Source organism: Dendrobates tinctorius, unplaced genomic scaffold (genome assembly GCF_039654945.1).
Source record: "Dendrobates tinctorius isolate UK_male_01 unplaced genomic scaffold, ASM3965494v1 ptg000030l, whole genome shotgun sequence".
Taxonomy (NCBI): Eukaryota; Metazoa; Chordata; class Amphibia; order Anura; family Dendrobatidae; genus Dendrobates; species Dendrobates tinctorius.
The window spans coordinates 7,189,231-7,208,547 of record NW_027361698.1 but is presented as its reverse complement, the minus strand read 5'-3'; the positions used below and the strand labels follow the sequence as shown (position 1 = coordinate 7,208,547).

At 47.7% G+C, this 19,317-nt stretch overlaps 1 protein-coding gene across 5 annotated transcripts in view; it reads right to left on the bottom strand.

Annotated features, from left to right (window-relative positions):
- Positions 1–3,889, bottom strand: part of AIMP1 (aminoacyl tRNA synthetase complex interacting multifunctional protein 1) — a 117,254-nt gene extending 113,365 nt beyond the window's left edge. The window contains exon 1 of one of the 5 annotated variants that reach the window (XM_073571841.1): positions 3,867–3,889. Coding sequence is in view for 1 of the 5 variants with exons in the window: in XM_073571836.1 (XP_073427937.1) it covers positions 3,420–3,460 (41 nt within the window). In the remaining 4 variants the exon portion in view is untranslated. The other 4 variants (XM_073571840.1, XM_073571837.1, XM_073571836.1 and 1 more) reach the window with 4 other exon arrangements.
- Positions 3,890–19,317: the final 15,428 nt, after the last annotated feature.

The following is a 19,317-nucleotide window of genomic DNA, read 5'->3' as shown; positions in this document are numbered from 1 at the left end:
CATGTCTACATTTGATCCGAAATGCTCTGGCGATTCAGAGGAAACATACTTGAAAAAGCCAGCCGCTTCTAACCACACCACTTTTTAGACTGACCGGTCACTCTCTTTCAGGCCTCATTCACACTTTTGTTTTTGATACTGGAAACATTTTTCCATGTCTGTGTTTAATCAGTGTTTTGCATCAGGGTCTGTTTTTACAAATGTCATACGTGTGTCCATGTTAACCATCAGTGTATCATGCATTTGTTCGTTTTTATCTTCCCCTTTTTTTATGGATGGATAAAGAATGAAATTACAAAGCTTCTCCATTACTTTGCAATATTAAATACGTACAGTACACTGATACCATCCTTGTGCTGTATTTGTTTTATACGGACCCTGAGGAAGCCACATGACAGTGGCGACACGTGTTGGGCACATTGCATTGTCCAGTGTATAGACCTGTTTCTGACCTAGACTATTATGCCTTCAATTTCAACAAACATTATTGAGATCATTATGTGCAGGTATGGTTCTCCCTCTTTATCTCCAGTAGTCCCCTCTAGTTTGCTTAAAGGGAACCTGTCACCCCTTTTTTGAGATATCATATATTGGTATCATTCAATTGTGTGTCACATAAGGATTCTCTTAGTACTTTTGCTTCCCCCTTATCCCGCACCTTTCATGCATAAATACCTTTTTAATATCGGTTCAGATGTATGTAAATTGCCACGGTCCAGTCCGATGGGAAGGGCTTACTCGCCTGCTCCCCCCCTCCCTGTCTTGCTCTATGCATTTCTTCTTTCTTCTTCCTGCGTTCACGTATTGTTTCAGCGCTTGCGCATTGCAAAGGCCTCTTGCGCAGTATGCTTTGCCAAACTGTGGGCAAAGCAAATAATCGTTACTGCGCCGGTATTTTTCCCTGGGTCTATGACCCGGAAGTCTTCATATGAGACTAAGCCCCGCCCATCGGACCGGACCGCGGCAATTTACATACATCTGAACCGATATAAACAAGGTATTTAAGCATGAAAGGTGCGGGGTCAGGGGGAAGCAAAAGTACTAAGTGAATCCTGATGTGACACACAATTGAATGATATCATTATATATCTCAAAAAAGGGGTGACAGATTCCCTTTAATACTTGCTGAGCTGTTTACTAATAACTCACAATGCAGGACACCTTTTCAAATGGTGTTTTTGTCCCCTACCTTATACTGTTATTTGTTTACTATATGTCTCCCATTTGAAATTGTGTTAGCAATTTATCTACTAAGCAATACAACCTTATTATTATTTATATTGGCTAGCTCACCTGGCCTTTGGGGGTTTGTATATTGTGTTTATTAGGAGAGGATCATACATTACCCAAACTACTCCTTTTGCCTAGGTCATATTGATATAGTGATGCGACTCCTTATACCTTGCTGGACAGGGCTTGTCACCCTATCGTGGATGATCAAGCTGAATCATGTCATTAATTTTTTTAATTGTTTTTACATTTTTATGTTTGGCTTGTATCAATAAAGGTTTTACACTTTATTATGTCTGGTGATCCCACTTCATATAGCTAGTCTTTTGTCTTGTTCTATATTTTATTCGGACCCACACACTCGTATTGACCCTTTTCATCCATACTGCCAAAACATACAGACATGTGTTTGGCACGGGCACATGGTTCGTGAAAAAAATGAACATGTGAATAGCATCATAGACTATAATGGATACGTGTTATATCAATGAAAAAAACACGATAAAATATATATGTGCAACACAGACACCGGAATGATGCCACACACACACACGGAAAGACCTGTCACCCAAGGGGACCAACGCAATGTTGAGTTTTAAGAATATGCTTTCTCTGAAATGATACAGGAAAACATACAGAGCCAGACTCCGATCAGGCTGCCCATAGGTCGGCAGCACTAGTCGCTGTCAAGTTCCCTTTAATAATGAGTCTCTTATGGTTTATTCAGAAGTCTAAGGCTAAGTTCACACGTACTGGAACTCCCGTGGACGTTACCGCGGGAATCCCATTCCACAGGAAAATCGCATTCTAAATTCCCGCGGAAAACCTAGCAATTTGCAAGCATATTTAGCTTGCAGAATGCTAGCGTTTTCCAAGTGATCTGTAGCATCACTTGGAGAACCGATTGACAGGTTGGTCACACTCGTCAAACATAGTGTTTGTCTAGTGTGACCAAATTTTTACTATTGAGGCTGCCTATGCGGCATCAGTAGAAAAAAGATATAATGTTAAAAATAAAAAAATCGGGTTATATTCACCTTCCAATGTCCCTCGCAGCGTTCCCAGGCCTCCGCGATGCTCTGGCAGGTCCCATTCCCAGTAATGCATTGCGCCAATGACCTTTGATGACGTCGCGGACTCACGAGACAGCGATGTCAGCAAAGGTCATTATTGAATGCATTACTGGGAACGGGAGCTGCCGCGTGTATCACTGAAGACTGGGGACGCTGCGCGGGACATCAGAAGGTGAGAATATGGTGATTTTTTTATTTTAATTCTACTTTTTACAGGAATATGTTACCCAAAGCCCGGAGGACAGTCTCCTCTCCTCTGGACCGTGGGTACCATCCGCAAATGTTCTGCTTACTTTTTGCATGGTGTGCACAGCCACATGCGGAAAGTAAGCAGAACAATGCATTCCTATGTGGGTGGAATCGCCGCGATTCCGCAAAATAATGAGCATGCTGCGGATTTTTCCGCGATGCCATTCCGCCGCGGGAAAATCCGCAGCATTAGCACAGCATTGCGGAATCTCATAGGATTGCACGGGATGCTGGGTTTTTTTGCAGCAAAATCGCACGTTAAAACCGCGACGTGTGAACGCAGCCTAAAAGTTTGGGAAATCTCCAATAATTTTTATTTTTTTTATTTTTACATTTTTCCAGAGCAAAAAGAATAAATGATGCACGGATGGTAAAAAACTAACAGATAAATAAGGAGGAATGTGGAGGAGAGCTGTATTAGCCTGAAACCATCACAACGGGCAGCGATCACACCTCCATGAGCCTGGCGGAGGTGCCCGCAGTGAGTGCAGGGGAATCTGAGCCCACTGACAACTTGTAAGGCCAAGTACACATCTGCAGGAGAGGTTGTCAGGGGTGGAATGACAGCGCCCGTGTAGTGATGGCTCCCTCCTGATGCCGTGCATCATCTAACAGGAGGCCCCTGGGCCCACTCATCTACCCTGCTGTTATTCACGGGCACCAGTGGGAACAGAGCTGGCAAATCAGAAAGTTCTACTTAAAACAGCGAAAAGGGCTCCAAAGAGATGGGAGGCCTCCCACCGAGCCGAGCACACGTGTCAGGCAGTGTCCGGTGTCAGACACCCCTCCCACAGCCGCCCGGACACAGCGCAGCCCACCCTCCGCTCAGCACGGCCTCTGTGCCGGACCCCATGAGACCAGACTGACCCCAGACACCTGCTCCCAACCGGTCCACAGACACCGCACATGAAACGCTGGGCTTACCTCTTCCTGAGGCCAGAGAGACGGGCGCAGAGAGATGACGTCACAGATCACATGGCTTGTCCAGGCAGGCGAGTCCTGCAGGTGGCGCTGTGTAAGTGATTCCCAGAGAGAATGAGCTTGTATTCGCCTGCACCTCTCTGTACTAGTGACCTGGAGGGGGTGCGCCACTCGCCACCGGAGGGGTCCTGTCATGTCCGCGAGGCCGAGGCCCTGTGTGTGGTGCTTGTCACGCTGCCCTCCCAGCACGGGCTATTCCCAATGTGCAGTAAAGCACACCAGTACAGGGGGTACGTGAGGCTGTGAGTCCCGGCCTGGGGAGTACGGGCCGGAGCAGATGGGCCGCTCTCCCCAAGGACCACAGTGCCCACACACACACCCGAGGGCTCTTACCTGCAGATACATTTCCCGGGACCCTCATCCGGCAGCTCCTTCAGGGGCCACAGAATGGCGGCGCTGTCAGCGTCCTCTCACCTGCCAGGGTGCTTGGTGTCTCGTGTGATAGGAGAAGGCAAGATGCAGTCACAGCATACAGACAGGCGCTGTGTCCGCAAGCAGAAGGGATCAGCACCATCTGCCCTGGCAAATATGGAGAGAATAGCTAACCTAGAATGGGTAAGGAAACCCTACACTCACAGGAGTAATATACTAAGGCCGGGGTCACACTAGAAATACGGACGAGTGAGAGGCGTAAAAACCACGCATTGCACACGGACCAATGATTCTCTATGGGGCAGCTCCCATCAGCCGTGTAATTCTCGCACGTACTTTACGCTCCGTGCCAATGGCAGCATGCTGCGATTGTCGGCGTACTACGGCCGTAGTACGCCAATGCAAGTCTATGGGTGCGCAAAAAATCCGCATTACACACGGACAAGATGTGTGACATGCGAGAAATACGCACCCGGTGTCCTTTAGAAAAACCGGTAATTCCGTGCGCTATACAGTAAACTCACACTGACAGGATTAATAAACAATAGATATATACACTTAGAATACATCTATAATATAACCGTGGTAGCGTCACTGTGTCTGAAGCCTTTATAGACTGCGCAGTCTGTCTCCAGACAGAATGAGGCATCCAGTGGTGAGGAGTGTGTATGGTGCGAGAGATGGCGATACCGTACGTACTGCATACCGCTATGTCCGGCGCCATACTTACCTGACCGGGAGGAGCGTTGCGTCGCTTCTCTTCGGCCGAAGAACAGGGCCGGTGTGCGCACGAGTATCGCGCATGCGCATAGCGCTATCTGGCGCCATTTTACTGAAGACACATTTGCAGTGTGTCTTCAGCAGTATGACGCCAGACCGCGCGGTATGGGCATGCGCGTACTCCAGCGCCGCGGCCGCACTCCTCCCCCGGCCTACAGCAGAATGTGACAGCACTGGAACACAGGGAAGAACGGTGAGTATAATTTTTTTTGTATGTGTGCTGTTTAATAGGGGTGAGGGGCACCAAACATATCAGGATAAGGGGGGTGAGGGAACCATGCATAACAGGATTGGGGGGGTGAGACGACCATGCATACCAGGATTGGGGGGTGAGAGGACCATGCACACCAGGATAGGGGAGGTGAGAGGACCATACATACCAGGATAAGGGGGGCAAGGGGACCATGCATACCAGGATTGGGGGGCGAGGGGACCATGCATACTAGGATAGGGTGGGAGAGGGCACCATGCATACCAGGATTGGGGGGGGGTGAGGGGACCATGCATACTAGGTTTCGGGGGCGAGGGGACCATGCATACCAGGATTGGGGGGTGAGAGGAACATGCATACCAGGAAAGGGGGGCGAGGGGACCATGCATACCAGGAAAGGGGGGTGAGGGGACCATACATTCCAGCAAAGGGGGGTGAGGGGACCATGCATACCAGGAAAGAGGGGGTGAGAGGACCATGCATACCAGGAAAGGGGGGTGAGAGGACCATGCATATCAGGATAAGGGGGGCGAGGGGACCATGCATACCAGGATTGGGGGGCGAGGGGACCATGCATACCAGGATTGGGGGGCGAGGGGACCATGCATACCAGGATAGGGTAGGAGAGGGGACCATGCATACCAGGATTGGGGGGGGTGAGGGGACCATGCACACCAGGATAGGGGGGTGAGAGGACCATGCATATCAGGATAAGGGGGGCGAGGGGACCATGCATACCAGGATTGGGGGGCGAGGGGACCATGCATACCAGGATTGGGGGGCGAGGGGACCATGCATACCAGGATTGGGGGGCAAGGGGACCATGCATACCAGGATTGGGGGGTGAGGGGACCATGCATTCCAGGATTGGGGGGTGAGAGGAACATGCATACCATGAAGGGGGGCGAGGGGACCATGCATACCAGGAAAGGGGGGGTGAAGGGACCGTGCATTCCAGCAAAAGGGGGCGAGGGGACCATGCATACCAGGAAAGGGGGTGAGAGGACCATGCATACCAGGAAAGGGGTGTGAGATGACCATGCATACCAAGATTTGGGGGTGAAGGGACCATGCATACTAGGATACAGGGTGAGGGGACCATGCATACCAGGATAGGGGGCAAGGGGACCATGCATACCAGGATAGGGGGGTTGAGGGGGACCATGCATACCAGGAAAGGGGGGGTGAGAGGTCCATGCATACCAGGATAGGCGGGTGAGAGGAGCATGCATACCAGGATAGGGGGGCGAGGGGACCATGCATATTAGGAAAGGGGGGGTGAGGGGGACCATGCATACCAAGATTGGGGGGCGAGGGGACCATGCATACCAAGATTGGGGGGTGAGAGGACCATGCATACCAGGAAAGTGGGGTGAGAGGACCATGCATACCAGGATTTGGGGGTGAAAGGACCATGCATACCAGGATAGAGGGTGAGGGGACCATGCATACCAGGATAGGGGGCAAGGGGACCATGCATACCAGGAAAAGGGGGCAAGAGGACCATGCATACCAGGATAGGGGGGGTGAGGGGGACCATGCATTCCAGCAAAGGGGGGAGAGGGGACCATGCATACCAGGAAAGGGGGTGAGAGGACCATACATACCAGGAAAGGGGGGTGAGAGGTCCATGCATACCAGGATAGGCGGGTGAGGGGATCATGCATTCCAGGATTGGGGGTTGAGGGGGACCTTGCATACCGGGAAAGGGGGGGTGAGCGGTCCATGCATACCAGGATAGGCGGGTGAGGGGACCATGCATACCAGGATAGGGGGGCGAGGGGACCATGCATACTAGGAAAGGGGGGGGTGAGGGGGCCCATGCATACCAAGATTGGGGGGCGAGGGGACCATGCATACCAGGATTGGGGGGGGTGGGGGGACCATGCATTCCAGGCTTCGGGGGTGAGAGGACCATGCATACCAGGAAAGGGGGGTGAGAGGACCATGCATACCAGGATATGGGGGTGAAGGGACCATGCATACTGGGATAGAGGGTGAGGGGACCATGCATACCAGGATAGGGGGCAAGGGGACCATGCATACCAGGAAAGGGGGGCAAGAGGACCATGCATACCAGGATAGGGGGGGTGAGGGGGACCATGCATTCCAGCAAAGGGGGGTGAGGGGACCATGCATACCAGGAAAGAGGAGTGAGAGGACCATGCATACCAGGAAAGGGGGGTGAGAGGACCATGCATACCAGTATTTGGGGGTGAAGGGACCATGCATACTAGGATAGAGGGTGAGGGGACCATGCATACCAGGATAGGGGGCAAGGGGACCATGCATACCAGGAAAGGGGGACAAGGAGACCATACCAGGATAGGGGGTTTGAGGGGGACCATGCATACCAGGAAAGGGGGGGTGAGAGGTCCATGCATACCAGGATAGGCGGGGTGAGAGGTCCATGCATACCAGGATAGGCGAGTGAGGGGACTATGCATACCAGGATAGGGGGGCGAGGGGACCATGCATACTAGGAAAGGGGGGGTGAGGGGGATCATGCAATCCAGGATTGGGGGGTGAGGGGACCATGCATTCCAGGATTGGGGGGTGAGAGGACCATGCATACCATGATTGGGGGGTGAGGGGACCATGCATACCAGGATTGGGGGTGAGGGGACCATGCATTCCAGGATTGGGGGGTGAGGGGACCATGCATTCCAGGATTGGGGGGTGAGAAGACCATGCATACCAGGAAAGGGGGGTGAGAGGACCATGCATACCAGGAAAGGGGGGTGAGGGGACCATGCATTCCAGAAAAGGGGGGCGAGGGGACCATGCATACCAGGAAAGGGGGTGAGAGGACCATGCATACCAGGATCGGGGGGTGAGGGGACCATGCATACCAGGATTGGGGGGTGAGGGGACCATGCATTCCAGGATTGGGGGGTGAGAGGACCATGCATACCAGGAAAGGGGGGTGAGAGGAACATGTATACCAGGATTTGGGGGTGAAGGGACCATGCATACTAGGATAGAGGGTGAGGGGACCATGCATACCAGGATATGGGGCAAGGGGACCATGCATACCAGGAAAGGGGGGCAAGGGGACCATGCATACCAGGAAAGGGGGGAAGGGACCATGCATACCAGGATTGGGGGGCGAGGGGACCATGCATACCAGGATAGGGGGGGTGAGGTGGACCATGCATACCAGGATAGGGGAATGTGAGGGGGACCATGCATACCAGGATAGGGGAGGGCGAGGGGGACCATGCATACCAGGATAGGGGAGGGCGAGGGGGACCATGCATACCAGGATAGGGGAGGGTGAGGGGGACCATGCATACCAGGATAGGGGGGGTGAGGGGGACCATGCATACCAGGATAGGGGGTGAGGGGACCATACATACCAGGATTGGGGGGTGAGGGGACCATACATACCAGGATTGGGGGGTGAGAGGACCATACATACCAGGCGTCTCCTGAGGAAGTCTTAATGAAACGTGCGTTGGGGCGGCAGGGACAGCGTTTTTCTCCATTATTGCCTATTTTTGTAAGTTTTCCTCATTACCGATGTAGTGGTTAACAGCAGACTAGCAGCATTCATGAGAGGCAATGAAACAATGCAACTTTTTGCACTGATGCACTTTATGGTATATTTGATATTGTTTTACCTCAGTTCTTTCATGCGAAGTGTTCATGACTAGATTTTGCATGTTTTGGCCACTTAATCATTTATTTGATTTTTGCAAAAAGAAGTATATTTGAAAATTGTGTGGCTATGTCTATTATGGCATTTTGATAATGGCTGTTATATGGAGATAACGTGTCTCTGATTTTGTGGCACTTTGCAGGTCTGATGTAATATTTTACCTGTACTTTACATTAATAAATATTATTTTGCGATTTATACTCCAGGTGGTGTTATATCCACAAACCTTTTTCTTTTGTTCATATCTGATATCGAGATTTTTCACTTTTATTGTTTTGGGTCTTTTTGTGTTAATGTAAAATATGGACCGTATTTCTCGTCGGTTAGTGTGACCCCAGCCTAATAATAAGTCTCAGACGAGGCTGAAGTTTGTTTCTTATTTGTCAGTTTCTTATTTGGCAATTTTTTCTTTTCTGTTTTTTATAGGTTTAACAACAAAAAATAAGAATCACAATAATAACATACAATGCAGCAAGGTGCACTGATGTGAATACACTTAAAAACAGCTACAAAAACTATAAGGCTAAGTGCACACGTAGCAGAAAATTTCTGCTTGAAAACAGGACTCCCTTCCCAGAAACCGCGCAGTGTTTTTTGCTGCGATTTTTGAGCTTTTTTTTGCGCGTTTTTCGTGCGCTTTTTTTCAGCGCGTTTTCCAAACGCATTAAACTAATCAGAAACGCGGAAAAAAACACGAAATTAATGAGCATGCTGCGTTTTTTACCGCGATGCGTTTTTTTCGCAGTAAAAAATGCATCAATGTGCACAAAAAGTGCAAAATGCATAGAAATGAATGGAAAGCTTCTTTTTCGCGGTTTTCCCACAGATTTTTTGTCAAAACCGCGAAAAAAACGCTGTGTGTGAACAGCCTAAAACTGGCACAAAAATTGGCACCAAAGAGCGTTAAAGAAAGGGATACAGGATTATTGGCCACTGATATCACACTGCAGTCATATAGAACAGGGAGCCCCACATCAAAGCCAGGTATCTCCAACCTGGCCCAAATGGGATCTGGGCATCAGAAATGGCATCAAAGTGTGCAGTCGATTTTCACAGATTTGAATAAGTAACTGATGTTTTTAAGGGGTTAAATGACTTTGGGCCACTGATCTCATTGACGAGTGCAATCCGATAAAAAAACAGATTGCACTCAGACCAATGTCATTCAATAGGTGACATCTCCTCTGCGATTTTTTTTCTCAGCCAAAATCGGACTGAGAAAAAAATTGCAGCATGTTGCATACTGCTGCGTATCTTGGACGAGACTCGCCAATGCAAGTCAATGGGTGCGAGAGAAAAATCACACAGCACTCCCAACAAGCGAATGCTGTCCGATTTTTACACACCGGTGTCCTTTGAAAAGCCGGCAATTCATATGCGGCTACTGTAAAATCACACTGACAGCTCACAAAATATTACATATATAAACATAGAATACATACATCTTATATAATAATCATCTAATTCTGTTTGTCTGCTTGTAACGGCCGGCCGCAACCAATCAGTGACAGGCGCAGTCCGGCCGCGAGTTGGCGTGGAATTCGAACGACGCACGCCACCGCTACCATCAGGAGATCTGCGGCGCTAGCCACTGATTTCCAGACGGTTGCCGCAGGTCATCACTTGGAATATGATTGACAGGTTGGTCACATTTGTCAAACACAGTGTATATATGTAATATATATACAGTGCCTTGTGAAAGTATTCGGCCCCCTGGAACTTTTCAACCTTTTCCCACATATCATGCTTCAAACATAAGGATGACAAATGTTAATTTTCGGTGAAGAATCAACAACAAGTGGAACACAATTGTGAAGTTGAATGAAATTTATTGGTTATTTTAAATTTTTGTGGATAAACAAAAACTGAAAAGTGGGGCATGCAATATTATTCGACCCCTTTACTTTCAGTGCAGCAAACTCACTCCAGAAGTTCATTGTGGATCTCTGAATAATCCAATGTAGTCCTAAATGACTAATGATGATAAATATAATCCACCTGTGTGTAATCAAGTCTCCGTATAAATGCACCTGCTCTGTGATAGTCTCAGGGTTCTGTTTGAAGCACTGAGAGCATCATGAAGACCAAGGAACAAAACAGGCAGGTCCGTGATACTGTTGTGGAGAACTTTAAAGCCGGATTTGGATACAAAATTATTTCCAAAACTTTAAACATCCCAAGCGATCATATTGAAATGGAAGGAGTATCACACCACTGCAAATCTACCAAGACCCGGCCGTCCCTCTAAACTTTCATTCCAAACAAGGAGAAGACTGATCAGAGATACAGCCAAGAGGCCCATGATCACTCTGGATGAACTGCAGAGATCTACAGCTGAGGTGGGACAGTCTGTCCATAGGACAACAATCAGTCGTACACTGCACAAATCTGGCCTTTATGGAAGAGTGGCAAGAAGAAAGCCATTTCTCAAAGATATCCATAAAAAGGGTCATTTAAAGTTTGCAACAAGCCACATGGGAGACACACCAAACATGTGGAAGAAGGTGCTCTGGTCAGATGAAACCAAAATCGAACTTTTTGGCAACAATGCAAAACGATATGGGAAGATGGATAGAGCCAAATACAGGACCATTCTTGAAATACAACCTGTTGGAGTCTACAAAAGACCTGAGACTGGGACGGAGATTTGTCTTCCAACAAGACAATGATCCCAAACATAAAGGAAAATCTACAATGGAATGGTTCACAAATAAACGTATCCAGGTGTTAGAATGGCCAAGTCAAAGTCCAGACCTGAATCCAATCAAAAATCTGTGGAAACAGCTGAAAACTGCTGTTCACAAAGGATCTCCATCCAACCTCACTGAGCTCGAGCTGTTTGCCAAGGAAGAATGGGCAAGAATTTCAGTCTCTCGATGTACAAAACTGAGATACATACCCCAAGCGACTTGCAGCTGTAATCGCAGCAAAAGTTGGTGCAACAAAGTATTAAGTTAAAGGGGCCGAATAATATTGCACGCCCCACTTTTCAGTTTTTGTATTTCCACAAAAATGTAAAATAACCAATAAATTTTGTTCATTTTCACAATTGTGTCCCACTTGTTGTTGATTCTTCACCAAAAATTAACATTTGGTATCTTTATGTTTCTTTATGATTACGCACAAAGAATGAGCATGCTGCGGATTTTACCGCGATGCGATTCCGCTGATCTCCTGACGGTTGCCGTGGGTCTTAAAGGGAATCTGTCACCCCATTTTTGCCCATAAGCTGGGGTCACCGTCATCAGGGGCTTATCTACAGCATTCTGTAATGCTGTAGATAAGCCCTCGATGAAACCTGAAAGATAAGAAAAAAGAGTTAGATTATACGTTCGGTCCGGTGCGAGGGGTGTCTCCGTCCCGTCCGGTGCCTCCCATCTTCATACGATGATGTCCTCCTCCTGGCTTCTCCCTCGGCTCCTGCGCAGGCATACTTTCTTCCCCTATTGAAGGCAGAGCAGTGTACTGCAGTGCGCAGGCGCCGGAGCTCTCTGACCTTTCCCGGCACCTGCGTACTGCAGTGCTTTACTCTACCCTCAACAGGGCAGATAAAGTATGCGTGCGCAGGAGCTGAGGGAGAAGCAAGCAGGGGGACGTCATCATATGAAGATGGGAGGCGCTGGAAAGGACCACGACACCCACCGCACCCGACTCCACCCCCCAGTGAGTATAATCTAACGTGTATTTTTAATCTTTCAGGTTTAATCGGGGGCTTATCTACAGCATTACAGAATGCTGTAGATAAGCCCCTGATGGCGGTGGCCCCAGCTTATGGGGCAAAAATGGGGTGACAGATTCCCTTTAAGACCCGTGGCAATGGTCGGGAAATCAAGGGAATCGCATTGCGGTAAAATCCGCAGCATGCTCATTCTTTGTGCAGAATCGCGGCGATTCCGCACCCATATGATTGCATTGAAACGCTCATTTTACGCATGTGGCTATGCCCACCATGCGTAAAATGAGTGCTCAATGTGCGGATGGTACCCATGGTCTGGAGGAGAGGAGACTGTCCTCTAGGCCCTGGGTACCATAATCCTGTAAAAAATAGATTAAAAATAAAAAATAGTTATATACTCACCTTCTGATGCCCCTGGGACTTTCCCGCCTCTCATCATGAGAGCGCGACGTCATCAACGGTATTTCGCACAAAGCATTACTGGGACCGGAAGTTGCCAGGTGTGCCACGGAGGAGATCAGGCTGTCGGAAAGTGAGAATAACCTTTTTTTTTATTTTGTTTATTTTTTACATTCTATCTTTTACTATTGATGCTGCATAGGCAGCATCAATAGTAAAAAGTTGGTTACACTTGTCAAACACTATGTTTGACAAATGTGACCAACCTGTCAATCACACATTCCAAGTGATGACCCGCGGGAACCGTCAGGAGATCAGCGGTTAGTGCCGCAGATCTCCCGACGGTAGCGGTGGCGTGCGTTGTTCGAACTACGTGCCAATTTGCGGCCGGACTGCGCCTGTCGCTGATTGGTCGCGGACGGCCGGGCACAACCAATCAGTGACGCGGGATTTCCGTTACAAACAGAGAGACAGACAGACAGAATTAGACGATTATTATATAGGATATCTAATATACACTGCTCAAAAAAATAAAGGAAACCCTCAAATAACACATCCTAGATCTGAATGAATGAAATATTCTCATTGAATACTTTGTTCTGTACAAAGTTGAATGTGCTGACAGCAAAATCACACAAAAATTATCAATTGAAATCAAATTTATTAACCAATGGAGACCTGGATTTGGAGTCACACACAAAATTAAAGTGGAATGTAACGTCATTAAAACAAGTCAAAATGAGGCTCAGTATTGTGTGGCCTCCACGTGCCTGTATGACCTCCCTACTGTACAACACCTGGGCATGCTCCTGATGAGGCGACGGATGGTCTCTTGAGGGATCTCCTCCCAGACCTGGACTAAAGTATCTGCCAACTCCTGGACAGTCTGTGGTGCAATGTGACGTTGGTGGATGGAGCAAGACATGATGTCTCAGAAGTGCTCAATCGGATTCAGGTCTGGGGAACGGGCGGGCTAGTCCATAGCTTCAATGCCTTCATCTTGCAGGAACTGCTGACACACTCCAGCCACATGAGATCTGACATTGTCCTGCATTAGAAGGAACCCAGGGCCAACCGCACGAGCATATGGACTCACAAGGGGTCTGAGGATCTCATCTCGGTACCTAATGGCTACCTCTGGTGAGCACATGGAGGGCTGTGCGGCCCTCCAAAGAAATGCCACCCCACACCATTACTGACGCACTGCCAAACCGATCATGCTGAAGGATGTTGCAGGCAGCAGATCGCTCTCCACGGCGTCTCCAGACTCTGTCAGTCACGTCTATCACTTGTGCTCAGTGTGAACCTGCTTTCATCTGTGAAGAGCACAGGGTGCCAGTGGAGAATTTGTCAATCCTGATGTTCAGTGGCAAATGCCAAGCGTCCTGCACAGTGTTGGGCTGTGAGCCCAACCCCCATCTGTGGACGTCGGGCCCTCAGACCATCCTCATGGAGTCGGTTTCTAACCGTTTGTGCAGACACATGCTCATTTGTGGCCTGCTGGAGATCATTTTGCAGGGCTCTGGCAGTGCTCCTCCTTGCACAAAGGCAGAGGTAGCGGTCCTGCTGCTGGGTTGTTGCCCTCCTACGGCCCCCTCCACATCTCCTGGTATACTGGCCTGTCTCCTGGTAGCGACTCCAGCCGCTGGACACTACACTAACAGACACAGCAAACCTTCTTGCCACAGCTCGCATTGATGTGCCATCCTGGATGAGCTGCACTACTTGAGCCACTTGTGTGGGTTGTAGAGTCCGTCTCATGCTACCACGAGTGAAAGCACAACCGACATTCAAAAGTGACTAAAACATCAGCCAGAAAGCATTGGTACTGAGATGTGGTCTGTGGTCCCCACCTGCAGAACCTGGTATACATGGCTCCATCCCTATCCTGGTATACATGGCCCTCATCACACCGCACACATGAAAAAATAAATGATTCTACTCACTTTTCTTCCTCTCCCTTGCAGCGTCGCATCCTGCTCTGATGCCAGATTTCAGCGTGTAAGCAGCGCATGACATCACTAACATGTGCCCCCACATGCTGAGATCAGCTGCTGAAATATTCAATGCTCCCCATGCCCGAAATTAAGGACATGTGGAGCAGTGAATATTCATTTTCTTTAATAGCGGGCAAACAGTTTTGCTGCAGCAGCCGAGTCCGATATCAGCTTGAATACCCACATTTTTCTCCATCTTTCTTAAAACGTCTTTTCAGTATTATCCCTTCAAAAATTTGTCGCACTGCAGAGCAGTATCCATATATACATGGTCCCCATCCCGATCCTGGTATATGTGGCCCCCATCCAAATCCTGGTATACATGCCCCCCTCCCCATCCTAGTATGCATGGCCCCCATTCCCATTCTGGTTTACACGGCCCCCATCCATCCTGGCATACATGGCCCCATCCTCACCCTCATCCTAATATTCATGGTCTTTCATCCTGCTATACATGGGCCTATCCTCATTCTTGTATACAGTGGGTACAGAAAGTATTCAGACCCTTTTAAATTTTTCACTCTTTGCAAAATAAATTTGCAAAAAATTCTACATTTCTGTTTTTTTCAGTCAAGATGGGATGCAGAGTGTACATTAATGAGAAAAAATGAACTTTTTTGAATTCACCAAATAGATGCAATGAAACAAAGACTGAAAAATTTTGCAGGGTCTGAATACTTTCCGTACCCACTGTATATGGCCCCTTTCCTCATTCTAGTATTCAGGGCCCACATCCTCATCATGGTATATATGGCCACCATCCAGGAATACATGGCCACCATCCCCATCATGGTATACAAGGTCCCTCATCCTCATTCTGGAGCCCAGGAGCTGTGGTATGATCAGACCATGTTCTTGCATTGTCAGACACAACCATTACAAAGCACATGGCAGGGGCACACTTATAAGATTTTCTCAGCACAGAAACTTAAAAAAAAAAAACAACCAAATGTGAAAATTATTATTATTCAAATATCTATTAATTAAAATGAACTTTGAGACAACTCCTTTAATTCTTCAACATATAATACATTATGGACAGATGTAAGCTTCCAACAGTGGAGGAACAGTTTGTAGAAGGTCCTATTCCTCCTTGGTCAGGCCTCAGCTGGAATACTGTGTCCAGTTCTGGGCTCCACAGTTTAAATAAGACATTTAAAAACTGGAGCAAGTTCAGAGAAGAGCAACCAGGATGGTGAGCAGACTGCAAACTATGTCCTACGAGGTTTACACATGGAAACACAAGAAGCAACAGAATGAAACTGAAAGGGAGAAGATACAAATTAAATATCAGAAAAAAACTTTTTGACAGGATGATCAATGAGTGGAAATGTTCTCTTTCAATGGAAGTCTTCAAACAGAGCCTGGACAGACATCTGTCTGAGATGGTTTAGTGAATTCTGCATTAAGCAGGGGGTGGGACAAGTTGGAGATCTCTTCTAACTCTAGTATTCTCTAATCCTATAACTCTAAGCTCCAGTGCACAAAGCAAGGTCCATAAAGGCAAGGTTTGGGAAGTTTTATTGTGGAAGAAACTGACTGTCACGTGGACCTGTCCTGTGTGACGCGACCCGCAGGCCGGTAACTAAAACAACAAGACACGGCACGTGATACTCTCCTGTGTGACACGGCTCGCAGGCCGGTAACTAAAACAAGACAAGGGGAAGGGAAAACAGTTACAATGGTGGGCCCTGCGATAGGGAAAGGGGACATGGAGACCTCCTGCACTCCCCTGAGTCAGTGTCCCTAACGCTCCTAACGTTCCCTATGCCGGTTCCGCACCGGGCGCTGATCAGAAACCTGTTGCCCTAGCACACCCTACACCTATCCCTTGCTAGGGAGCTGGGTGGTGCAGGCACTGGCCCCACCACTGTACTAATACACACTAAGGAAAAATACAAACAGGGAAACACCACTTAGCTTTACTCTGTTGCACTTGCTCCTGGCAACAGAGTCCACCACCAGAATGCAGCTCTCCTCCTGAATCGCTGCCAACAAACTCTGTCAGAGCTACAAGGAAATCCCCTATTACTCCTTCCACACCAGGGCTAAGACAGTGCTGCAAGGAATGCTCTCCAGCTCCTTCCTCCACCAAGGATGGTTGAAATGAACACTATCACCAACACTGATTGCAACACCTGTGACTCTTTTATAGCAGAGTCAGCAATCACACCTGCATTATAATCATGTGCACTTAACTAGAGTGCAATGACGCTCACCACCATCGGGGGCAAACTTAGAACAAATGACACCACAGTGCAATAATCCTAATGGCCACCGGGGGCAAAAACCAAACTTAAGCACCACTTAAGGAAGAAAAAGGTTTTCCTTAGAATGTGTGACCCCGGCCTAAGGAAGTCTCTGGGAAGGAAAGGCTCATCACATGTGTGGACCAGCGGGCTGTCTGTATTCTCACTGGCCCTCATACTCTATGGAGCTGGTAACATGTCACCTGTGGGGAGAATTGTCCACCAGACTCACCCATTCACTGACTACTAGACTACTAGGAAGAACTTCCACCAGCTTTTTCTTTTTGCATGTAAGAGAAATTGATGACATACTGATGGAAAAAATGGACACACAGACCAAAAAAAATGACAATCGGATGCAGCACAATAATGAAAACTAGTTGGCTTAGTTTTGTGTGGATGAGAATAAAGTGAAGTGTGAATTCGGCCTAACAATAAGTGGCCTGCTGCCACCGAGTGATTTATTAGATAGTTCAGTAAATCTAACTGTAAACTGTTGTCTTTCAGCTGCAGATGTAAATTACAGGTAAGAGTCTTTCTCCTCTTTGTACAGTGTGTGGGGCGCATGCGCCACCTCGGCTCCATCCTATGTGCCATCTCAGAGCTGGAGGTCCCAGTGGACGGATCTCCCGTAATCAGTAACTTATTCCCTATACTGTGGATAGGGGAGAACTAAGCTGGAATATTTTTAATAAATTCCCAGTGTTAGAGAAAAGTCCCAGTTTCTCCCTTCCCTAACATGCACATTGCTATGTTCTCCTTGTACTCTAGGGTGGATGCCCATGCCAAGATTCTGCAGAATCTGAATAGTGACATCAAAGAGCAGATCACAATAACGTAAGTGATAAAAATGTAACTCTCTAATATAAGCAACCCTTATAGATGACACGGTGATGTCGATGTTTCCTGATCTCAGACGCGGATCCTCTTATTCAGGTGGAGAAGTCACATGTAAACCCGTCTGCACAATATCTGACTACACACATAGCCGCCAGTCGTGTCACGGAAGTCACAGCACAAAGATGCCATTTCTTTAACGCTCTTTGGTGGCGACTCTGATGCCCATTTTTGTGCATTTTTTTGTAGCGGTTTTAAAGTGTATTCACATCAGGGCACCTCGCTGCATTGTATGTTATTATTGTGATTCTTATTTTTTGTTGCTAAACCTATAAAAAACAGAAAAGAAAAAATTGCTGAATAAGAAACTGACGAATATGAAACCAACTTCAGCCTTGTGTCTCACAGATGGTGGCCGTTATACAGAGGCGGACACTGACAGCTTGGGGCCCCCTGTGCAAGAAATGTATCTGGGCCACCTTCCTTTTATGGCGACAAAGCTACATATATATATCCACACACACATACATGTGTATATATATTACATAGTCTCCTTTATTATGTGATATTGCTGTCCCTTATACATTGCCCTCTCTTGTTATGCACAGTTTTTTATTTCATATCATCCTGCTTTGTAAGCTGTATAATGCAATGATGGAGCATGGGAAAGCTTCCTTTCTAATAGCAGAGCTGATGGACTGGTAGTCTGGTCACCGGCTCCTCGATCAGCAGTCATTTTATATCTAAAAAGAGAGAGGGCTATGTAATAAAAGAGGGCACTATGTAAATGACAGCACTATACATAACAGCAGAGGAAGCTATATAATAAGGGACAGCATGATATATAACTAGAGAGGATGGTACGTAATAAGGGACGGTGTTATACATAATAAAAGAGGAAACCATGTAACTAACGATGGTGTTATACAGAATTAGTGAGTACACTATATACTAAGGGACTGTGTTATAAATAATAATTATGTACACTCTATACTAAGGGACTGTGTTATACATAATTATGTACACTCTATACTAAGGGACTGTGTTAGACATAATAAGTGAGTACACTATATACTAAGGGACTGTGTTAGACATAATAAGCAATAGTAATGTCTTCCTCCACATCCCCCTGTTCCTACCTTCATTATAAGTCCCCATTCCTCCTATCTGAATCCCCCAAACCACTCATTGTCCTCCTCCCCCTGCATCCCATTGTCCTCTCCACCACCCCATCATTGCCCTCTTCACCATCTCCATCATTTGCCTTCTCCCCTGCCACCCCATCATTGCCCATTCCACCACTTCCATCATTTCCTCCTCCCCCACCACCCCATCATTGTCTCTTCCCCCACCACTCCGATCATTGCCCATTCCACCACCACCACCATGATTTCATTCTCCCCCATCACCCCATCATCATTGCTTTTTCCCCATCACCCCATCATTGCCTTCTCCACTACCACCCCATCATTGCCCTCTCCATCACCCCATCATTGCCCTTCCACCACCTCCATCATTGCCTTCTCCTTCACCGCCCCATCATTGTCTCCTTCCTTACCACTCCCATCATTGTTTTTTCCACTACCACCATCATTGACTTCT